Source organism: Semicossyphus pulcher, unplaced genomic scaffold, assembly GCF_022749685.1.
Source record: "Semicossyphus pulcher isolate SPU_LCO1_2020_fin unplaced genomic scaffold, fSemPul1.0.p SCAF_23, whole genome shotgun sequence".
NCBI classification, from domain to species: Eukaryota; Metazoa; Chordata; class Actinopteri; order Labriformes; family Labridae; genus Semicossyphus; species Semicossyphus pulcher.
This window is the reverse complement of record NW_027211697.1, coordinates 12,460,456-12,484,064: the sequence shown is the minus strand read 5'-3', so window position 1 is coordinate 12,484,064 and position 23,609 is coordinate 12,460,456. Positions and strand designations below refer to the sequence as shown.

The following is a 23,609-nucleotide window of genomic DNA, read 5'->3' as shown; positions in this document are numbered from 1 at the left end:
AAGTTTGGAAAAAGACAATAGCTTTATTTTAACAGGCATCTCAATAGATAATACAGATGTTTATTTGACTGGAACACTTCTCCAGGCTTCCCAAAATGTGAAGCTTGGCCTAGTCAAACGCATATTCAAAACATTTCCCTACACATCCATTACTATATAAAAATGTATAAAATCAAATATCTTTTCAATGATAACAGAAACAAATGACATTCCAGCCCCGTTCCCAAACTGGGTGTGAGCCAGTCCCAAAATAGCTTTACACTTTAAGAATAGATTTGCTGGACACTGAACGAGCCTATCCCAACGACATTTGATCCGCAAAGTCAGTTTTATTAATTCTTACTCCATCTCCCTTCCTTTCCGTCTGCAGCCATGAAAACACAAAACCTGAACGCATGGTGATTTGGATTATATACAAAAACAAAAAGAAACCAGGGGCGAGAATGAAAATACTTTACAGCAGTATGGGTTAGCAGAGAAATGAAAACTTCTTCTGCATGAAATTCTGTTGAGACATCAGGACAAGTTGCAAAGAAGAAGCCGCTGTGTGACTGATTGGGAAGGTTGGCTGTGTGAGGCAGGAAAACGGTGATGCACGTGGTTGATTAAATCAGGCCTCCCGTCTGTTGCTGAAACACGTCAATTGTATCTTCGTCTTCCATTTCCAACTGTGGAGGGAAAAGAAGTTATTCAAAACACATGACTTTTGGTAAGACTGGAGTTTTGTTTCTGTATTTGCTTGTAAAAAAAAATCCCAACATTCTAAATTTGAATTTGGCATCATAAAGCAGAAAAATGTCAAGTGATAGGAGATAATACTTTCTATATTAAATTGAATTCAAAGCTTTATAGGCATAACAATTTCATGCCCAAGCCTCAGTCCTATCATGCTATTATGGGGAGCTAATGCCATTACGGTAGAAAAAAAATGCTATTTTGCTCTGTGTCTTTGGAGGACGCTTTCCGCTTCTCCAGTGGGCCCTGGAAAACCTCCGCCAGACTACGTAAAACGCGTCATCTAGTGGAGGCCAGGGAGCTTGCTAAACTACACTTCCTCAATCTAGGACGCCCGCCTCCGATGTCATGTCTCGTTCAAAATCGTCAGGTTTGAAATGTAGACTGCAGACCTGAAGATTTTTTAGACGATCCACCGGTATATTCTCGTCTTATTTCGGATTCTGTTCCGCTCTGAGCCGTTGCCTGCAGCGAAACGGTATTTCACTCAAGCGTATTTCAGAGGGAGGGGAGCAATGCATGCTGGGTGTTGTAGGAATGTAGAATGGGTAAAACCACAAGCTGTTTTAAATATTATTGCTTCAATCGATTACAGAGAACACCAGCTTTGGCTGACGGTAGCTTTTCCCAGGGGCGAACTGCTCCTTTAAGCATGGACAGGACAAAATCAGCAAAGAGATACGAGGTACAGATTTGTCCACAGTGGCACCAAAATCGACACAAACCACAAGTTCATCACGGGAGCTTTAAATATTTTGATACTCAACAAGTAAGAATTATGAGCAATATCACAACATAAACAGAAAAATATTAAAATATAAAGAAAAAATACGGCAACAATGAAACCATCCAAATGTATAAGCAGCTGTTTGTATGTTGATACATATTGCTCAGCAAGATATGCCTTATATCCTTCTCTTGGACTATTTTCAATTTTAAAAGCTTAAGTTGTTTGAAACCTGAAAAAACAGAGATGAAGTTGCCAAAGTAAATGTTCTGTTTTTGCTCCTTTATTTGACTTCCAGTTTGGCGTCACCGAGCCTGTTTGGTTAGGATCTGAGATATTCCTGCCAATTTCTAATCTCTTTTATAGGAAAGATAATACAATTTAGCTCTTACTTCCTTTACATTTCAGTTTATTTTATGTCACTCTGATGTTTATAGAGTTTGGTAGTTGTGAGGGTGGTAAGAGAGTGTCTCAGAAGTGGCAATTAGCCACAGCACCAACTGACATAGGGGAGTCGTTTCTTGGCTCAGCTCTTTGGCATTGAGGGCTTTGGCATGGACGGTGTCTCAGGGGCTGGATTAAAGGTGGTTACAAAAATGAGGTCTCTTTTCTGAATGGTTATTATCAGTGGGTATCTGCCTATTTCTCCTCTACATGTATTTATTGGGCTGCATTCTGCATGCTAAGATTCTGTTGGATTTGTTGTCCCAATGGCCTTAGCCAGGAAAACTTTCCAGCACACTATGAAGTACTTTGAGCCACATTTTAAAAGGTTATTGTGAATTAAAAAATGTTCATTCTACAGACTGATTTCGTTCCTCAGACTTTCTCACCGTACACAGCTCACTGTGGGCTGATCTCCTATATATTTAACTTTTTGATTGTTTAGTCTGTCAGTACATGTATGCCCTACAATTGAACTTAAAGACACTGATTTTAAATTGTGTGAGCACGTCGTCATCATGCACGTAGGGCAGAAAAAGAGAGTACCAATAATCAAGAGCACCAAAATTAGGTTCTCCATGTAAGGGTACACAAAAAAAACATTAAATATGTCGCCCTCACTTGTAAGAAAAAGATAAAAACGGCACAAATGCATCAGAACGAGTGATGAAGCATGTGGAATCACATGAAGCATGTTTAAGCTAGCTATAAACCCCAGGCAGAGGCGGCTCTGTGAATTTGTATTCTTTTAAACACACTATTCAGTCTGTTTTTTAAGCCAAAGTCAATGTTTCAAAACTTCAAACTTACCTGTGATGGTGTATCTGTCTCGTTTATCGGCTGTCCATCAAATCTGAACCTGATTTGCCTCATTGCAAGTCCCTGGAGAGACAAACACAAGTAGCTAATCAAGCCTGAACCACCTAATTTGTGCTCACAAGACCGACATTATCTGCATTTCTAAACTAAGTTACAAAATACTTTACAGTCATTAAAGGAAACAGAGTTTAAAAAACAGAATAATGGATATCTGTAATACGTTGGGCAACACAAAGACAAAGTCTGAATCATGATGATGCAAAATATTAGTCAGACAAGCCAACAGACAAAACGTCAAAATGCAAATATTATTTCTAGTCCGTTGCTGAAGTTTGAGGGTCACAGAGACATGTTGAGGTGTACGGTCTCTGCAGTGAAACAGGAATAAAGGAATAATGAAAAACATCTGGTTCTGCCTGTAGGTTTAAAAACGAGCTGCTTGCCCTGCTTTGCTCCGGGTTTCCTTTCTTCCAGAGAGTTGAACGCTCATTTGACTTTCAGATACGGAGGAATGTCAGAGGTTGCTTCTCTTCTGATATTCTCCTCTTTGTTTTTACTCTAGTATGTGAGAGTTACTGTCAAACCTCGGGATTGTTTTACAGCCCAAACAGTACAGCTTTAAGGACCGAACTGGCGCTCATCCAAATGTAAACTCATTAGAATAAGTCAAAAGAATAAGTCAGCATTCCTGCATCCCATTATAGCAAGCAGCCTGGCAAAGGACAACTTCACAAGTGATTCAGTTCATAACTGCTGATGGAAAAGATGAGATATCTTTAGTGATACACACGTGGAATCACAGACGAGTAGATAAGGAGGTTTGGTTTTGGGGGGATGAGAGAGAGGTATGCTATGTTCTGCTGTTGAGGGAAGATGTGCATCGATGCTGCAGCTTGAACTGCATTCGAACAGGGAGGGTAGAGCGATAGAGCAGAGCTGGATCATAGCCAGAGAACGATGAACAATCAGTCCTTCAGGGGAAAATGACAACAACTCTTTAATGACGATCATCTGGCTTTTATTTGAACTTCTGCGGATGTCTTCAGATGGCTTGTATGTCACCTTACTGTTAAGTAAATATCTGCAGTTAAATTTGTCTTTAAATCACATAAACACAATTTAAATCCTCATCTGTAACTACATGTTAGCTCGAGTTTAACAGCATTTTTCAGAACAATTTAAAACAAAAGCTCAAATTACAAGATACGCAGTGCATGCTTTATGAGCGTAAAGGGCTGACAAGGACTCTCATCAAAGCCTTTCTTGTCTTCAAACAAGAATAAACATGTGCATACCTCAAAACTGTTGCCTTGAACCATCAAGTAATTACAATAATTATTTTCATGTGATGTAAATGCAGCATAACTGGGACACATAACTCCCCTTAGCCTTGCTCCACACTCGCTTCACAGTTGGAAAAAAACTGCTAGATTAAATTTGCAAATATTCAGGCCGTGGTGGTATCTGCCATGGAAAAAATATTCCACTTTGAAAGGCCCTTTCAACATTTTGACATGTTACAGCAGGAAAAGCTCTGGTGTGAGTAATAACTTTCACAGTGGCTGCGTTACATTTAGGTAGGAGTGCCAGTTCAAATACTGTTCCTGCTAACTTGGACACTAAAAGAGAAGTTTTGCCATGTTTGTGTGGATGTCCGACAAACAAACAGAGCCATGCTTGCAGTGCCTACATCTACCAAATGCATTGTGCATGAGCAGCAGCAGCTATGCGTCTGTTCACTGTTAGTAGAATAAATAAAGCTGAATATACAGTCAGCTGAAACACTAAAATGTCTCCTTGTCTATAACATCCTCTGCACTGCATTTTTGCATGCCCTTCATTGTGTAGTTTTGCTGCTAGTTTGCAATTAAAGCAAAGGCAGAGGCTAAAAATCCAAGCAGAAAAAAGCCTGTAATTCTTCAAGGCCACCAACTACATCAAATGATGGCGCTGGTGGCCAGAGGAATAACGGATTTTGCAGCTGTGTCCTGCTGCACCCCAGAGACGAGGAGAACATCTGCAGATGCTTTTCGTGCTATATACTTAAGTTAAATAGACAGATTCAAGGTTAAATACTGGCTAAATTGGAGGGCACCATCCCTAATGTTTTAGTTACACTTGCACTTTGTCAAAATGTTGTGCACCACATATGAAAGAGGCATGTTAAGAGATAGTTGTTATTGACCCCACAAATTGTTCCCCTCCAGTTTGGGAACCACTGATTTAAGATATAAACCAGTAACATCTGCAGATATTGTGCTATACCCACCTGTCTCTCGCAGTAGGCCTTCATGAGTTTATTGAGAGGCGTGTGTCTTTTAATCTTGAACTGCACAACAGATCCATCCTGACCCGCCACCTTCAGGTTTATGTGTTCGTTGTTTTCTGTCTTAACTCCTTCCTGCGGGATGAAGTCAGAGAGACACAACCGTTAACAGAGGTACTGAGGAAGCTTGAGCCAGAATAATTAGCTGATTAATTAGTCAAGAAGGGAAAATGACATTATTGTTCCTGTCTGAGAGCCAATTCTTTTTTGTTTTTCTCTTGGTAAATGAATACAAGGCATAATAAAAGAGTGATGACTTATGACATATGACTTACCGGTAAACGCATGACAACACACAAATACAAATGTTGTTATAATGGAGCACAAAAATGTATGTTTTTCATATTTTAACAAACAAATATAATGAAATATATGTGTTTCTGAGTTGTTTATTTGTTAACAATATTATTATTATTATTGTGTTATTTTGTTAGACAAGTGGTATAGCTATTGATCTATCCTACTGATATGGCAGCATATTTCCATTGCTTCCTTTATTTATTCATTCATTTCTGGCAGATAATAAATCTTAAAGTAATCTATTACAACACATACTTAATAAAGCTTGATATTTTTATTCTTCTACATCTAATTTTTAAGAGTTTCATGCCAAAAATAATGCCAAATGATGGCAGTTTGGAAAACAAGGCTAGTCATAATTATATTAAATAATTTAAGAGATATTTGTGCACGCATAGGTCAAAACAGTGCTAAATTCGATGGAATTACAAAGCAGGCTGTTAGTGTTGTGCTGTGCCTAATAATTTAGCCCTCTTAAAAGACCTGTTACTCCATCACTAGTTTAGGTATGTATGTAAATGGTCCCTAAAACAAGTAAGCACAGACCATTCTAAAAAGAATTTACGGTATTTTTAGAGGCATATATCAAATATTCCAGGTACACCACTGCTGAGTGCCCAAACTTTCTCCCACACATACACAAGCCATTCAGTCACACAAACTCTCTTACATACACATTGGTACAGTGAAGCATGCACTGGGGAAGACACCAGCTGTGTGTGATCAGGCAGAAAGCGACCTGCGCGCCTGTGGATGCGCGTTCACAAACCTTCCGGTCTATCAAAGTAGGTATAGCTAGTAGTTAAAATTTAGCTCTGAACTTTAACAAGGTAAAACAGACCACTGAAAATGTCCGTTTTTCTATGAGCCACTGTGTCACAGAGCAGGTTAAATTATTTTCAATGTTGTTACAACGTGGAAACACTCACCTTTGGTTTTTCATCAGCCATGGTCACTCTTTTGGCGCTTCTCTACACTGCCACACAAAGAATACGAGTACGCGCACGTACTCGTTCCTGTTAAAATCATTCGAACCGAACGTGCGCGTCCACGAGCCAGTGCGCGTCCACAGTACCATTCTTTGAATGGCTGTAGGTGGTCACGTGGGAGAAAGCGCGGTCTTGGCATGGGCGGGAGAGTCCCAATGCGCGTAAACGAGGAACCAAGAAACACGTGCACGCGCACATCGATGTTTTTCCTATTGTTATCAGGATTGTAGACGTGCGGTTATACAACAGCATCAACCTCATAATCCTGCTGAGCTCTGATCGGTGTTTTATTGTTCAATCGACATCAGCATAGTCAGTCAGTGCGTTACACAACAATAAATCTAGTATTGGCACTTTTTTTTCTCCTTTTCCTTTTTTTAACCCTATAAATCCCAGCGGCCATCTTGTTTTTCTTTCTGGTGATGAAGCTGTACTTAAAGTGTTTTAAATGAATACTTTAATATATATATAAAAAAGTGTGCATTTGCACAAGTCAAATGAAAACACTGATTCTTGACGGATTTCAGCTAAAAGATTTCTATCCATAGTTTGTATGTGGATAACAGAAAACAATCTTCATCTGTGTGAACCTGGTTACCCAGGGTTTTAGAGTTGTTGATAACACGTGTTAATGTAATTATTTATCAAATTAATTTCGTATCTGTATGTGTGTTACGGGAAAGAAACCCACCATGAGCCAAACACAGCCGACGGAAAAACAGGCGGAGATAGGGCAGCCCTGCCGTGATGTCATCACACATGCGTCGTAAGGGCTTGAATGACTGAGGCGCGTAAGCAGGAACGCACCTGTAGTTCATGGCGTGAAGGGTTTGAAGCTGTACAGTCATTCATTTCATATTTAATTGTATTTAACACCATTTTCCCTGATGGAGGAGGTAGACGTTGAGCCGGCAGTCACCGTAAGTTACCACTGCAGCATAGTTTTCTCTATTTTTCAACTAAACTGCTAAACATTGCTAACAAGCTAACTACACCGCAAAAATAGTTCGTTATGTTTTATATATACTGTTTTTTTTTAATCATAGAAGCACATATAGTATGAGAGCGTGTGTCCTAAACAGTTACTAAACACATTAAAGGTTAATAAAAAAGAAGAAATACATCCGTCTTTAAACCAGTCAACACTGTCAAAACAGTAAGAAAACACAAGATTGCGTTATAATGGTGTTAAACTAACTGCAATGCTAGTCACTTCATTGTGAGCAGGGTTTAAAAGCAATTTAAGCAAATAAAAATAAATTATGATTGTTAAGAAATCTGAGTTGATGTTTAAAAGCTTGCATAATGTCACTGCAATAAACCGTCCTCTATTATTTAAATGCAGAACATTCCTGCAGCCAGTGATGGGAAGCATTTGGGATTTGCATGGGGTCCTGGTGATATCCTTGCCTATGAGACTCTTTACAATGCATCAGGTAAGTGCAGATAACACAGTTTATGGTGCAGATATTAAAACATGCTTCCACATTTTCACATTCTCTCCCTTAAAATCACAATTTTATCTTCTTTTTTGTCTTGTATTTTCAGGTGTTACAGGATCTGGCAACTCCTTCATCCACGAGGTCAGGAAAGACGAGGACATTTATTCCCCCATCTTACGCAAGCTCTTCAACGAGTCGCATCACATCTTCGTTGGCCTGCAGACAATTAGGGAGGACCTCCCCAGCAAGAACAAAAAACCCCAGTAAGACCAGCTGACTCTTTTCGTGCATGTCACAGAGACATAAACCTTTGTAACACAAGGGAGATTAAACACTTCCATAAATTATTTCATATCAGGAACCACCTCTGTCTTGTTCCACAGGTTTGTCAGCATCAGTAAAAACTATAGATCTGTGATACGGGCCTGTATGGAGGAGCTTCAGCAAGCTGCTGGTAAGAATTTTGATTCACAATTTTGACATGAGAGTCTTCATTTTCATTTCTCAGGAATAATTAAGTTGACCCGGTTTTTTTTTCTGCAGTTTCTACAAAAGTTGCAGATGTGGCTACACAATATGGAAATCAAGTACGTACTACTGTATGTTTATCTGTGCCACAACATGCAGAGACATCACATCTGTATTTAAAAAGTAGACTTAGTCTGTGTATACTTTTATAAGTAACTAAGCAATACTTCTGTGTAAACATTTATTATTTGCGCATAAGCTTGTCTAGGTTAAGGGACAACTCTTACTAAGGTGCCAATGCAGAGGAATACATCATCATTTGTGACTGACATAGTCCTAACCTCAGCCTTTGTTTTGTTGTGACAGGTGTCCATCCTGTTGGCCATAGAACTGATCTGGAATCTGTGCGAAGTGTTGTTCATCGATGCAGCTCCAGGTTAGAGTTTCTCATAGTTAATCTCTGTGTACATGGTATAGCCTAACAGACTGTGCCTGTGAAAGAACCTAAACAACATGTGTGTGTTTGTGTCCTCAGCCGGTTCCCTGTTGCTCCACCTCCTGGACTGGGTGAGGTTACACAAGGCTGATGTGGATGAGAAGGCCAGAGAAGTGCTGCAAAGTGAGAGCCCTGCAGAGCACCGAGACTACTGGGACGTGGTAGGTGTCACCAACACACGCACATTTATCTTTGAAAGTACAGTATAAAAGCTATATGCACAGATAGCTCTGATGTTGAGCTTTACAAAACCACATTACAAACTGATTACCATCATTTAACCCTTCATAGAGCATGGTGTGAAATGTCATTTATGTTTTGCAGGTGGTGAGTTATGTGCTGCAGGGCAGGTTGGAAGAAGCCAGACAGATGCTGGTGAAGCAGGCCACCCTACAGCCCGCTGCCAGGAACATGTACAAGCTGATGGACACTTTGCTCAGCAAGATGCCCTTCTACAATGTAAGACCATCTTTTAATGGCTTATCTTATTGTGTAGTTTTAGTCCACTATAGCTTACTGATTATGAGTGCGCACACATGATTGGAGCTCAGCTATAAATGGAATAGCTTTTTATTTGTCAAGTAGAAAGGTGCACACACATTTTACCTGGTTAACATGTGCAGGCTTATAACAAAGAAGAGGAAAAGGTTTCTATGTCCCGCCAAGGGCCACATTTGTGCAGAAATCACACACATGCATTGTCTTATTATGACTTAATTGCATTTCTGTTAGCAAGGCAATACTGTATATCACAATTATTTAAAATCTCAGTTTAGGAAAACTATCGTAGTATAAAGAACACGAAACCTTAAAGTGTCTCTGATCACCCCTCAGCCTGGAGGCACACAGACGCTGACAGAGTTTGATGTGAAGTGGAGACACTGGCATGAGGAGGTGGACCGCTGCCTGCAGGACAACTCGTTTGCTAGCAACCAACATCTGGAGCTCATCTGCAAGGTCAGTGACACGTAGCCCTTTATGTTGTCTGTTTACCTTTTATATGTACAGAATCTTTAGTATACTGTTGTGTTACTCTTGTGCTTTTAGTACACTGTGCTAATATAAAGTTTTAATCCTTTCATCTTTCTCACCTGTTCTTTCAACCTCATTTCAGATCCTTGTGGGGGATGAAGACACTTTGCTGGAGCACAAGGGACTGCTGAGCACCTGGTACCACTTCCTGGTCACTAGACTGCTCTTCTGCCACCCGACAGTCAAACCAACTGAGTTACACTATTATGCACAGGTATGCTACACTAACGGCGCCGCACGCATGCACACTGCTACTGCATTACTGTTAGTCACTGTGGGCTTGTGTGTGTTCACTTGCTGCAGTCATGCATGACCATGTTTCTGGACCCGAGGAGCGTCCCAGAGCCCCTGGACAGCATCTTACTGGCTGCCTTTGAGTTTGACATCCATCAGGTCATCAAGGACTGCAGGTAATGCATAAATACATACGAGCGACATGCATGCTAATCGGTAAGTCTATCGTCTTTCTTCCAACACGCTATTCTCTTATTTCCTTATTTAGCATTGCCCTCAACAACTGGTGGTTCGTGGCCCATTTGACAGACTTGTTGGACCATTGCAAACTCCTCCAGTCTCACAATCTACAGTAAGGACTTGGTTTGGCAGCGTTTGCACCTCTAATCTGAAGATAACAAGATTAGATCATCTAACAACCTAAATGTCTTTGTGCTGTGTGTTTTCAGCTTTGGCTCCAACTTGAGAGAGTTTCTCCTCTTAGAATATGCCTCTGGCCTCTTCACTCATCACAGGTATGGTCATATGAAAAATACAATGTTTGAAAATTCTGTTTGTTAGACTTTTTAATAACTTTTTAAACTCTTTAAGTTATAGACGAGATATTTTAACTTGTTCAGTCTTGATTCGAGGAGAACTTTTCATCTGCCAATGATTCGTTCTTACGTTAGTAGTTTATTTATTAATCACCATAGTCGGAGTAATGAGCAGCACCATTATAATCTAACTGGCTTCTATAAATGCCTCGTCTTATACGATGTTTTTGTGTGTGTTTAAAGTCTGTGGCAGTTGGCCGTGGACTACTTCGACCACTGCCCGGAGTTCGGCCGTGTCTACCTGGAGCTGCAGATCGAGCGTGTTCCTTTGGACACGGAGCGCAAAGCACTCAAGGTGCTCCGAATCTGTGAGCAGAGGCAGATGTCAGAGCAAGGTAGATCTTTCTTTCTCACACCTTCTGTTATCTCCAGTATCCTCCTTTTTATATACAAACACAGACAGACGTTCAAGCTCTAACTTCTTGTCCTCACGCAGTGCGGAGTATCTGTAAGATCATGGCTATGCGCGCCCTGAGGAACAACAGGCTGGGCTCTGCTCTCTCTTGGAGCATCAGGGCCAAAGATGCTGCATTTGCCACCCTCATTTCAGAGAGGTTAGTTCCCTTCATGATGCACTTGTTCTTCAGAAACAAGTCTGAGTTGGTTGGGTTAAAGACCCTCACTTATTTCCTTCTCAAACTAGGTATAGAGGAATTTTGTGGGATGGTAGGTCTTAAATTGGAGACACTGATCTGCTTGATTTGGCCTTATTTCATATCTTTTATCTGGGGAGGCCATTGATAAAACAGAAAAAATAGTGTATAGAATTACATGTGGGTGATTGAAAGCAAGTTGATGTTATGGTGTCTTTGTAAAAGAGCTTTGTTGTGAGGAACTGTCTTTCCAAGCTGTTGTGTGTGTCAGGTTCTTACAGGATTACTGCGCCAAAGGGAGCTTCTCAGATTTGGACCTGATAGACAACTTGGGTCCAGCGATGCTGCTCAGCGACAGACTTACTTTCCTTGGTATGAACAGGGAGCACACACACACACACACACACACACACACCATGTGGCACCATGTATTGATTAGTCATCATCATATCGATGTGTGCAGAAAAGAGATGCTGCAGTGCCAGTTTTTTCTAATATCATGCAGCTCTAGTTGCAGCCTGACTTGTGACAAAGCCACTGTTGTGTTAATTCCCACGTCAAGTGAGGGAACATTCAGTTGGACAGCTTCCCTTACAGTCTCTATTAGACTGTCACATGAGACTCAGACACAGAGCCATGTGTGCACAGAGATATAAATAAAGTTGTGTGCTGCTTAATGCAGCAGCATGTGACGGCATGTTTTCTTACTGGAGGAAAATCAGTAAAAATAGATGAACCATTTTCACAAGCCTTCTTAAGTTCAAAGAAACGGCTTTGTGAGTGCATCAAACACCGTGTTTATTAAGGTCATTATCAGAAGGTTTTTCGTTGGTAAAAGCAGATGAGTTGTAAATAAGAGTGTGAAACTCATTTTCCTTTGCCGGTGTTGCAGTCTGAAAAATAAGCTGTCTCTCATTTCTAGGGAAGTACCGAGAGTTTCACAAGCTGTACGGAGAGAAGCGCTTCACCGAGGCAGCTAAGCTGCTCCTCTCCCTCATGACGGCCAAGATCGCCCCCCGAAGCTTCTGGATGACTCTGCTGACCGACGCCCTGCCGCTGCTGGAGCAGAAAGAGGTGAGTCACCAAAAAGTGATCAGGGGGATTCAACAAAATGTAAGTCAATATAATCACAAGAAAGTGTCCAGTAAAGATATATAACCAAGTTACACCTATAATAAAACATGTGTTTCTAAATAAAGGCTGCAACTAACCAATACTTTTGTTTTATTTTATTTTCTTGATTCATCATTTATTCGGTGTCATCATAAATGGTGAAACAAAAATTCAGATACAATGTCAGAGAGCTAGAAAACACAAAAAAAATCAGCTTACGGTCATGAAAGAATCAAAGAAATCGAGCAAATATTCAGACTAAGTTTGAAGCTGAATCCAAAAGGCCACTGGACATGGTTACGGTTCTTTAAGGCTTCAGTTCTAAACTGGTAGACTGGTTGGCGGAGCTAGAAATATAAGCCTCTGTCGGTCATTAGTATGCTAATAGATGTGTAATCGAGGCTGAGTCGTTAACCTGGTCTGTTGGCCTAATGGCAACGAGAGTCGCTGGCACCCTCTGGTGTTGGTGGGTCGTTGGACTCGCATGCTCACTAATTCTCTGTTTTAATTTCAGGTGATCTTCTCGGCAGACCAAACCCACGAGCTGATGTTTTGTTTAGAGGAGCTCACGTCCTCACTGAACACCACACCTGGCAGCGCAGACAAACCTATGCAGGTACGTGCTCCTGGGACTAAAAGTTCCTTGTACCTTTGGTGAAAACACAGCTATACAGACCACACGAGTTCTTATTTGTGTTCTTCATTTCAGGATGAAGACATAGAGATGACCAAAGTGGAGCTCCTGAGACTCGCTCTGGCCAGGAATCTGGCTATGGCTATCGTCAAAGAGGGAACGGTGGAAGCATGAAACAAAGAAAGAAAGAAAGAAAGAAAGCTCTTCTTTTGCATTTTTGTACTGTATATAAAACTTAAGTAAACAAACGTGATCTTTGATAATAAAACTCTTTTCATGACGTACGTTGTTTTAAATTTGAGTTATTCTGTATTTAAACTTGTAATCTCGAAGATCACTTTCGATTCTCTTCAGCAGCACCTGTGGTGGTAAACGGTAATTGCGGGAGCACACTTCCCAGATATCCAGACAGTGCTGCATGTGTGACGTCCACGGTTGGCTCCGGTTGTAACTCTTGATTTTCCTGGCTGACGGTCGCTTTCCTTTTCAGACTGTTTGCTTCATCTGAGCGTCGAGTTTGTTTCTTTCTCTTTGGATTTTCACTTCTTGTTGAAGTTGTATCTGTAGTCATCCATCTTTCTTTGTTTGTTCAGCCATAGTAGATTACTGTTTACTCGCAACACTTGCAGAGAGCGGAAAAGCAGCCGCTTAGCTCCGCCTACCCTCTCTGGCAGACCAACCACTGCTGGCTGATGGAAAACGAGTCACTGACTGGGCACCGCTTGTGATTTGTTCCACGAGACACCCAGTCTGTAATACTGCAAATGCAAAGGCTTTCATCAGTGGGTCATAGGCTCAATCACCATTGTGTTACCTCATTCGGTGATAGATAGTGACTTAACAGACATTTATTTAAATGAAAGTCTTCTAGGTTATCACTTTAAGGTAAAAAACGTCAACATTTCAGACGTCCGTTGAAAGAACTATTTATTTTGTCATGCAGCGAACACATGGCACATCATACAGTATGTACACTCTCCCAAAATCTACGCGTCACAAGTTCACATAACTTGTCTTACAACAAACGGTAGGTACATAACATTACATACTATGTACATTTAACACACACTTCTGTACATCCCATGTCAGGACGAGTTGAGGACGAGCAGAGAAGTTATCTGAGGGACGATCGGCTGGACTGATTTTATGAAAACTTCCTCGCAGCACTCCATCCCACCGCTGCACGCTGCAGCGTTACGTTCCCTTTCACGCTACCAAATTTAAACTCAGATATTTCAGTTCACATTTTCTAGGTTCAGTGATGCACTGAAATACTAACAGAAAATAAATTAAATACCAATAATGACACTGGTAGAGTAAACATCTTTAAATACAGGACAAAAGTATCGAGACCCACGGCTAGAATGCGGACACCCTGGATACATCAGCCGTCATCACCTTTAAAAACTAACCACATAAATAAACCTAGATGGACTCAGTGGCTTGACTCATAACGGCGTGTTTAGAAGTAAAAGAACATCTGAGTTGGATGCCTTTAAAAACAATTCAACATTATTGCTACACTAATCAAAAACGGGTCTACACCACGTCAAAGGTTGAAATAATCAAGTGATAAATAAAAGTCAACTATCTTCCTGCAGAAATGATCTTTTTACCTTTTAATTGTTCCATATTAGCTCCGTTCTAAGACTTTTATTAGATCCCATTCCCAATTTCTGGATATATTCAAGTATATTTTCCGTGTGCTCAGCCGGAGGAATAAATAAAAGCACTACTTTTCTCTTAAACTCCGTTAAGTTAGAGGTAATTGTTTTTAAAAGAGTTTGTTACGCGGCTCTACTGCATTAATTATTTATAATACATTTAAATCTGTTATATTCCTCTTGGGTAAAATCTTTATTTTTCTATCACTGACCTGCAAACAGCTCGGCCGTCTTAGTTGCCAGTGTAAATCTTGTGTGTTGGCTATCAGCAGAGAAGTATACAAGCACTGTATAAATAAACGTAGCCTCTCACTGCCTGCAATAAATATGGCCAAACAAATTATAAGGAATGTGAAGCTGAAAGTTAGAGAGTGGCTGAGGTCCTTCACCTTCTTCTTTCTCTCTGGGGTGGATGCAAACGAACACGCCCCGTCATGGAGTATGAAACCCTCTGTCCCTGCTGAGTGCTCGCAGGCCGGCACGCTGTTATAGATGACCCCACATCTCCTGTGGGGGGAACTGGTCCACCTCTCCAACCTCGTTGCACAGGAGGTCGCCGAGCGTGAAAGCCAGCTTGTAGCGCAGACGCACCTTGTCCTGTGAAGACGCACGTACATAGATCTTTATCGGCATCCATCCACTGCTACGACCAAACACTGTTAGGCTACAATTCTTATTAATGTTTCTGTGTTTTATTTAGGAGGAAATCCTACGGAAGCCCTAAGCGGACATGCATCCATGCATTTTATTTACTCCGTTTTCCCGTGATAACAAGTCATTTCTGGTTGTTTTCTCGAGATCTCGACGAGTTGCAAAAGCTCAAAACAAACATAGGAACATACGGAAGCCCTAAGCGGACATGCAACATACATTTTATTTACTCATTTTATTCAGTAATTTCTGCTTGTTTTCTCGAGATCTCAACTTATTTATTTTTGATTCACTTGCACCAGAGTAACGTCAGATGATCATAACTCAAATCCTCAGAGTTTCAAAAGCTGAAAATAAACATAGGAACATACGGAAGCCCTAAGCAGACATGCAGCCATTCATTTTATTTACTCCGTTTTCCCGTGACAATTTCCGGTTGTTCTCTCAAGATCTTGACTTATTTATCTCGTTATCTTGAGAGAACAAAACTGGTTTTCCTGGCTGCTCACTGTGATATCACAGAGCAGGACATGCCATGCTGTCATTGCTCACACTAATGAGGTCAGTTAAGAATGTTTCTATGTTTGTTTTGTGCTTTTGCAGCTCTGAGGATACGAGTTATGATCGCCTGACGTTACCATGGTGCAGCCTTTTTATCTCGAGATAACGAGATAAATAAGTCGAGATCCCGAGGAAACGACTGGAAACAGGAGTAAATAAGATGGATGGATGCATGGCATGTTCTGGTCTGTAATATCACAGTGACCAGCCTGTTGTTTTGTTTTCTTGATCGCCAAAGAATTATCCCGTTATCACGAGAAAACCAGCGTTAATAAAATGTATGGATGCATGTCCGCTTAGGGCTTCCGTAACTATCACCAAAGGCCTAATGATTTGAAATGATTACAACATTTTCGCCAGGAGGTTGCAGTTTCAAACAGTTTGCTCAGCATTGTACGGTGGCCATGAAGGTCAAAACACAAAGAAATTTCACAGAACAGTACATTTGACAAAGCAGAATGTGTTGTGAAATGTCTGTCTGTGTTTTTTCAACTGCAAATGAAGTGCCCGAATGAAAAGTTTATCACATCTTCTCAAGTTTTTAGTCCATTTATCTCATTTCAATCATTTTCGTTGCATCAAGCTGACAGAAAAACATTTTCATAGAAGCCTGTGATTAAAGAGTCCAACTCCACTGAGGGCAAACGTGGATTACTGCAAAGGTAAAATTACTGTCCAAGAGAAATAATGAAATAATGGCGTCTCCATCATTGCTATGACCGAGTTCCAACAAAACTCAGCGTCATCTACCGGACATTTACTTTCTACTTTCTACATTAATATTTACAAAAATGTTTTCAATAAAAAAAAAAAAGATTGGCTTTCATGAATTCAAACAACATTGACACACAAATATTGTCACACTGTGCTCTATCAGTTTTTGTGTTATTGTGTGACCTACCTTTGTCGGATTGGCCAGCAGCATGATCTGTGTGATGGAGGCTGGAGGTAGGATTGGGTTAAATGGTGCCAGTTCTGCTCCCGATGGCGGCTGCAGCTTCACCTTCATCGACTGTAGAGTGAAAGGAAGCGTCAGCGCTGTATATTCATGCCTTAATTAAAAGGAAAAGTCACATTTTTCTTAAGAAATAAATCTATCTTTGGTTATTTGTTGTACGGACATTGTTTGGTTGCAGAGGGATAGGGCCACAAACAGTAAAAATGATATAAGATACATACTAATTAGATTGACTTGAATCCTTTTATCAACTGTTACTGAACTGAAGAAAAGCCAAAATACTTTTATCTGAATTCTTGGTTGTAAGTCTTTAAAACAAGGAAACAAGTCAGGTCAAAGGGGTCAGGTTATTATGCAAGGCACTGTAGAGCAGGTCAGGTCCGTATTCTTACAAATAACCGTCTGCAGGTGAATGTGAAGAAGACATGACACATGAGTGAACAGAGGAGTAAATATATCTACCTTTGGGACAGCAGCTTGCAGTACCACACTGTGAACAGGCTGGGGAGCTGTATTGAGCATGGACACCACCATTACCAACACATCCGGCCTGCCGGGGGGACAGTCCGCGGCGAAGTTGAGGAGCATGCGGACACCATCCTTATCGTAGGCCGTCACAGGCAGCACTTTACCTGAGGACAGACGGGGCACAGCCAATCAGGAGGAGGCTGACATTTTATCTCCTAAGACCTGCTCAGTCAAAATTGGAAAATCATCTGAGGGGTACCTCAGGGCTCAATTCTTGGCCCCATCTTCTTTATATACATGCTTCTACTTGGTCATATAATCTTTAAGCACAGTGCTTCCTTTCATAGCTATGCGGACGACACACAGTTATGATCCCAACTGCCAAACCTAAATTATTTCTGCTCCTTGCTTACTTGGTCTGATTGCCTCCAGAGGGACGTGCACGTTGCCCAGGGAGACGTCTGTGGCTCTGGCCGGGCTGCCCTGGAGGGGAGGGTGGCAGGGGGACAGAGAGCGGAACAGCGGGCTGCCCGGGGCTGAGCCCAGGCTCTGGGCCTTGGTATGGGACAGAGCAGGAGAGCCGGGTATAACACCCTGGAGAAGAGAGGATGAGCCCTGCCCGAGTACAGAGGGAGGCACTGCTGCAGGTGTCCCAAAGCTGCTTCCTCTGGTCGTCAACTGGCTGGACAAACTGAAAGTAACACCTGATGGATCACCTTGGAAATACACTGTGTCTGCTATTATTAAACATGTTAGAAAGAGCTGATTTCAACTTTTCAACTGTGGATGACTCTGTACCTCTTGTGATCCGAAAAGCCCATCATGGCCAGGTCTTGCAGGTTCTGCAGACTGTGTGTGGCAGCAGCAGGTTCAGACGGAGGCACTGCTGGACCTGAATAAGTTACACCGCCAAAAATATCCACACTTGAAGCTGGGGCCTGCAGAGGAGACGTGAGGACACGATGATTTATCTCCTGTTAGATATACAACAAGCTGCGGTTCGGTTTAGGAAGCTCATAACGCTATGTTATAGGTACCTGTAAGGAAGTCCACTGATTGGACAGTTCGTTCAACTTGGGTTTTGATTGGCTGCTCATAGAGGTAGGCGGGTCATTCAGTCCTGAAAGAAAGTAGAGGCAGTTGTTTGTCAAAATGAAGAATCTTCCATCTTTAATCGTTTTCAGAAACCGATTTGTTTGAGCAATAGTTTAAATATAAATATGCTTATTGGCTGCCTGGTGGACAGTGTAAAGAGAAGGTCAATACCACCTTTACATCTGTCCATTTAGTAAAAGGCACCAACTAGCTTAGCAGTTAGCTAAGTCAAGCTTTACAGAAAAGGCTCTGCCTGATGGGAACAAATCGACCTTCTAGCAACATGAAAGTTCACTTTTATGGGGGATTATATTAAAGACTATTTATTGGCAAGGAGCACCAGCAGCATGCTGTTGTCCGATGAACATTTATCATGTCTCCCACGATGTTTTGAAAGGCATAAAATCAGAGCGCAATCAGCACCTGCAGGGCGGGGACAGCGCCAAGTTTCTGTCCGACACGTCAGAGTCGAAGGGAGAGCTCCTCATTTAGATCAAACAGCAAAAACGAAATCTCTCTCTTGTCTTTTCCTTATCCTGTAAACCGTTTAGACCGTTACTTTTACCGTTTGTTTTACTTTGAATTGAAGTTGGACTTTATAAACTTACGGCTGCTCCATCCCATGCGTGAAAGATACACCCTGAAGTCTAACTGCTGCACAGGGTGTAATTTAAAGTCTGCTGTAATTTTCAGCTCTAGGTAACAACCAGGCGTAGGCCCAGCTGGTGCTCCAGGAAGTAAGTGCTCTGGATCAACCAACAAGATATCAGGGGTTTTAAGCACAGACTGTACTGAAGTGGATGTAGACTGCTGATTCTTAAGTGCCTTAAACCTGCATTCTTTCTAATCACCAGCAGGGGGCGACTCCACTAGTTACAAAAAGAAGTCTGATTCTATAGAAAAAGATGAGATAGTTCCGCTAGTTTGCTAGTTTCAAGTCTACAGAATGATGTTCTTTTTGCGAATTATGTTCCCAAAAAAAACAAGACGGCAACAGCAATTGACAAACCAAATGGTGATGTCACAGTGGCAGTATTTACTTCTTGTTACAGAAGTAAGGGCTTTTCAGGTGCTTGCAGATTCTGATGGCATTAGGGGTAGAGCCAGGAGCCAAGGTAACTCTTAAAAGTCAAATAGTCCCTTATATTTTATTAGTCATAGTGGGGACGTCCTACCCAGAGACAGCAGCTCATCATCAAGTAGAGAGAACGATGTGGAGGCCTTGTCGAGCGGGGGATGACTCGGGCTGCTGTTCTGACTGCCGAGGGAGCCGGCCGGGCGTTTGGGAGGAGGAGGCAGGACCGGGATGGGGGAGGCCGTGAGATCGGTGGAGATCGGTAGGTTTGAGAAGGAGGGAGGGGCGGCATGTTGAGGAGGGCTCGGAGTGTCGATGCCAGCCAGGTCGATCAGTGTATCTGTGGTGTCTGTCGTGGGACAAAGAGCAGCTGAATTAATGACGTATTTTATCTCCTTTATGCAAAAAAAGTGCATAATTCTAAAATGTCTCACCACTTTCACTTTGATCAGCTGTAGACCGAGGCTCTTCACTGTCACCGTTGATGGGCTGCCCCTCCACTATCTTCTTGTAGGAGTTGATGACCCTGGAGAGGTCATCGCTGGCCTGCAGGATGTCACCTGAGGGGTCAAATGTCACAGATTTAACACAATGAAATTATCAAAATGCAGACAGTACTTATTTAGAAGAAAGTACGAAACAAGCGGACCTAAATTGGTGTCGTTGTCCTCTGTCTCAGTGGCCATTTTGAAAGCAGCACGCCTCAGCTTGTCACAGCGCTCGTAGAGTTCCTAAGAGGAGAACACAGGAGCAGCTGGAGAGTCTAAGTGCAGCTGGTTTGTGTGCAGGTGTTGGTGAAATTTCAGTTTATTGATACAAATGTCAACTAGACTTTTCTTGTGTGCTATGAGAGGGAACTATATCTGTTTTTCCTTGCAGGTTAAAGAGCTGATTAAAGTTTATTATCTCATTTGTGTGTGTGTATGTGTGTGTGCACAGAAACACACCTTAATGATCTCCCTGTCTGAGTCCGTGGAGCTGTCTTTGTTGTATTGGGACAGCATCTCCGTCAGCAGCTTGACGTTGATGTTCACCTCCTCCAGCGTGTGTATCCGCTTTGTTACCTTGTGCACGCGAGCCTCGTCCTGACAGAAGAAACGAGACTCACAATGTGCTGTACACTATAGAAAACTAAAAACAGTGTCCGTATAGTTCTGACATCTCTCACCTCTTTCACCATGTTTTTGATCAATCTGTTGGCTTCCTGCAGGTCCTCTGGGTTTTTACTTCGCAGGAGCTCAGCAAGCAGCTTTACACACACACACACACACACACACACACACACACACACACACACACACACACACACACACACACACACACACACACACACACACACACAAACAAAAACAGACATATACACATTAACATCAGTTTGCCTTAGAATTGTATAAATGCACTACTTACTACTACTACCAATAATAATACATTTTATTTATATAGCGCTTTTCATAATACTCAAAGGCACTTTTCATGGTCAGATTGTAAAACAACAGAAGAAACACAGTAAGAGGAAACCAGACTATTAAAACAATGAAAAAAAAATCAGCATCAGAGATTAAAAGCAGTTCTATTAAGGTGGATCTTGATCATTGATTAACAATTACAAACTAATAACTAATAAAACTATAAATAATAATTAAAAAAAACCTTGTTCAACCGAGACTCTTTGCAGTAATGGCCTTCGTTTCTCCATAAAAAGTGCAACTATTGAATAGCCAATTAAAAGTAAATTAATTTCCCACTGTTTTATAAATTCATAATTTCATACATTTTACAAGAAAAACATTTGATGGTTCCAGGATCAAAATTATGAGAATAAGCTGGTTGCATTTTTAAATTTCTCTAGTTAATGTGAAGTATTTTGATTGTGCACTGTTCGCTGGACAAACAAAGCTAATTCAAAATGTCGCTTTTGGAAGTTGATGTGCATTGTTCACAGTTTTGACATTTGATATATTTATTTGGTTCATTTAAAGAATTACAAGGAGCTTCCCAAAGGCAACAAATTAAAACAGACATGTAATTGTTAATAGATTAAATTAAAAGTAAATAGAAGTAAATAGATGGATAAATAGATAATACAGTGTAAGGTAAGCAAAAACTCAAAAGAAATAGCATACAGGTAAAGGAAACAAAAATAAGAAAAGACACTCGAATAAAAGTGTTTCTTAAAAAGGGACTAACTCAGATCGCTGACTCAGACAACCTAACCTACTCAGGCAGAGAAAACTTCAGCAGATGAATTAATAAAGAAACAAAAGTTGCAGCCTTAATTTTCCCCACTGAACAGATTTACTTCTCCTTCAATCCCTCACCTTGCCCATGTCCTCGTTGTCGAACACCGGATGTTTAGGTCGAGTCGGAGGAGAAGGAACCAGCGTCCTGTCCAGCGGTAGCTCCGGGTCAGTTGTTACGAGGCCTGATGAAGACAGCGAGGACTGAATTAACGAGCTTCCTTTAAAGGGCAGACGTCTTTACACATGATATATTCTAATCATCTCAACACACCCTGTCTCCTCAGCGTCTGGTAGGCTTCACTGATCTTTATTTCATTTGGGAAAGCCACCGTCCAGGTGTACAGCATCTCCACAATCTTCAGCTTCACCTTCTCGGGCGCGGTTTCCCCCATGTACTGGAAACAGGAAGTGATTAAAAAGAGGCGGTGCACTAAGACATACAGTGAGTGACATCAAGAATTTTGACACTGCTCACCTTTGGAGACACGACTTTGATAAGCTCGTTCAAAAATCTGTATTTTCCGACTTCATTATGAAACCTTCTCCCGCAGTTCTTCATACACGCCTCCAACACCTGCACACAAAACCATTAACAATAAGCCAAAGCGTTTGCTTCAGTAGTTGACGAAAGGTGCTTATGTGTGTATTTCTTACAGTCAGAGCCTGAAGAGCTTCCCATTCTTGCGGAGAGTGGATTTTGTGGACGAGCAGAGTTACAGCTATCTGAGGACTGCAAGAGGAATTCCAGATGAGGAGCTTTTTCCGAGGTGACCACAATTTCAGAAAACATGTATTTCACAGACATACCCTTCCAGCTCCTTGTTTATCTGATCGCAGAAGCCTATGATGTACTCCCAGTCCTCCTGCCTGTTTGTTGGATGGGTGGCTTTATCTGTTACAGAAAGACATGTACACTAAATATAAGAGGTATGTTAGCAGTGCAACGTAGGGGATACCGGGGGGAATGGTACAATTATTGGTTTTGATGATACTCAAAAACCAAAATCTATTGAAACACTAGAAGTCAAATGTTATGTCTGCCCCCATGTGCAGGAGGAAATGTTACTGAATATGGGGCCACTTAAAATACTGCAAAATGGAAAGAATTACATTCATACGTAAAAAAATAAATGCAGAAAAAATCTGCATAGAATGAAATGTCAGTTTTTCCTTTGTCAGACAGAGAGGGATCATAGACCAGGTGCATAATGAGATTCGTGGTTTCATCTTGGTTCTGATCTGCAATTTGAGATGATAAGTGCCCCCTTGTTACGCCTGACCCTGGTCTTTCCTACATCTGAATGCACATCACATTCTGCTCCCTGTGAGACTGAACAATGCAGTAATTGTTATCATTCTTCCTTGTTGTAATTGCTGGTGTAGTGCTCATTGTATTAGCAGTTCTGCTCAGTCATCATTTACTCTGTGTTTTGTCCAACCACTGCAAGTAATAAGCTCTACAGAGGGACAGCTATCAATACAGCTTCAACAATCACTGCACACACACAGCTGTCACTGATAAATGTCATCCACATAGTGTGTAATAAAGCTCTCCACCCATCCTGCTAATGATGCAGACACTGGGCTGTCAACCAGGAGCCTCTACTAGCTGTGAATGAGCAGAAGAAAGCGGCTGACAGCGTCTGCACTGACGGATTTACCGCCCTGCCGTCCGGAGAAATGAATCTAGCTAATTTTCCATCGTATTTAATTCATAAAACGGGATTAATCACTCACTGAGCCAAGATTCAAGCGACTCCCCTTCCTGGTACGCCATAGCACATAAAACATCGCGTGATGTCACCAGCCTGTGCGCGAGAGTACAAAATTATTGTTCAAAATATTTTCGAAAAAATAAATTATCTACTGTTGTAAAAAATAAAAAACTTTATTGTTTGGGTATTTTAAGTAACATCTTATAAATAAAAAAACATATTTTCAATTCCGTT

General features: G+C 41.3%; 3 protein-coding genes across 3 annotated transcripts; 1 reads left to right on the top strand and 2 right to left on the bottom strand.

Moving 5' to 3' along the window:
- Positions 1 to 3: 3 nt before the first annotated feature.
- On the bottom strand, positions 4 to 6,361 carry LOC138602848 (small ubiquitin-related modifier 2). Its single transcript, XM_069674445.1, has 4 exons — positions 6,281 to 6,361; positions 4,995 to 5,126; positions 2,717 to 2,788; positions 4 to 668 (listed from the first exon to the last, which is right to left on the bottom strand). Exons 1-4 carry the CDS (start codon positions 6,299 to 6,301, stop codon positions 606 to 608), a joined length of 288 nt encoding a protein of 95 aa, XP_069530546.1. The 5' UTR covers positions 6,302 to 6,361; the 3' UTR covers positions 4 to 605.
- A 787-nt stretch (positions 6,362 to 7,148) lies between these two features.
- On the top strand, positions 7,149 to 13,218 carry nup85 (nucleoporin 85). The gene is made up of 19 exons (XM_069674517.1): positions 7,149 to 7,260; positions 7,686 to 7,776; positions 7,889 to 8,045; positions 8,166 to 8,236; positions 8,326 to 8,369; positions 8,617 to 8,686; positions 8,786 to 8,907; positions 9,071 to 9,205; positions 9,581 to 9,703; positions 9,861 to 9,992; positions 10,082 to 10,188; positions 10,281 to 10,364; positions 10,462 to 10,527; positions 10,792 to 10,943; positions 11,045 to 11,162; positions 11,473 to 11,573; positions 12,124 to 12,275; positions 12,829 to 12,930; positions 13,024 to 13,218. The coding sequence occupies exons 1-19, from the start codon at positions 7,228 to 7,230 to the stop codon at positions 13,120 to 13,122; spliced, it is 1,959 nt and encodes a 652-aa protein (XP_069530618.1). The 5' UTR covers positions 7,149 to 7,227; the 3' UTR covers positions 13,123 to 13,218.
- A 649-nt stretch (positions 13,219 to 13,867) lies between these two features.
- Positions 13,868 to 23,458, bottom strand: gga3b (golgi associated, gamma adaptin ear containing, ARF binding protein 3b). The gene is made up of 17 exons (XM_069674063.1): positions 23,398 to 23,458; positions 22,468 to 22,552; positions 22,315 to 22,390; positions 22,136 to 22,234; positions 21,932 to 22,055; positions 21,739 to 21,842; positions 20,589 to 20,669; positions 20,368 to 20,505; positions 20,070 to 20,151; positions 19,855 to 19,980; positions 19,521 to 19,769; positions 18,288 to 18,370; positions 18,049 to 18,188; positions 17,664 to 17,941; positions 17,245 to 17,414; positions 16,726 to 16,836; positions 13,868 to 15,209 (listed from the first exon to the last, which is right to left on the bottom strand). The coding sequence occupies exons 1-17, from the start codon at positions 23,435 to 23,437 to the stop codon at positions 15,099 to 15,101; spliced, it is 2,097 nt and encodes a 698-aa protein (XP_069530164.1). The 5' UTR covers positions 23,438 to 23,458; the 3' UTR covers positions 13,868 to 15,098.
- Between the last annotated feature and the right edge of the window lie 151 nt (positions 23,459 to 23,609).

Coding starts and splice junctions, on each gene's coding strand:
- nup85 (XM_069674517.1), top strand. CDS start 7,228: ATGGAGGAGGTAGACGTTGAGCCGGCAGTCACC. Junction 9,704..9,860: donor ATCTGGAGCTCATCTGCAAG/GTCAGTGACACG, acceptor ACCTCATTTCAG/ATCCTTGTGGGGGATGAAGA. Junction 11,163..11,472: donor GCCACCCTCATTTCAGAGAG/GTTAGTTCCCTT, acceptor TGTGTGTGTCAG/GTTCTTACAGGATTACTGCG.
- LOC138602848 (XM_069674445.1), bottom strand. CDS start 6,301: ATGGCTGATGAAAAACCAAAG. Junction 5,127..6,280: donor TGGCTGATGAAAAACCAAAG/GTGAGTGTTTCC, acceptor TTCATCCCGCAG/GAAGGAGTTAAGACAGAAAA. Junction 2,789..4,994: donor AGGCCTACTGCGAGAGACAG/GTGGGTATAGCA, acceptor TTGTCTCTCCAG/GGACTTGCAATGAGGCAAAT.
- gga3b (XM_069674063.1), bottom strand. CDS start 23,437: ATGGCGTACCAGGAAGGGGAGTCGCTTGAATCTTGGCTCA. Junction 22,391..22,467: donor ATAAACAAGGAGCTGGAAGG/GTATGTCTGTGA, acceptor TTCCTCTTGCAG/TCCTCAGATAGCTGTAACTC. Junction 16,837..17,244: donor TGCAAGCTGCTGTCCCAAAG/GTAGATATATTT, acceptor TTCACTCTACAG/TCGATGAAGGTGAAGCTGCA.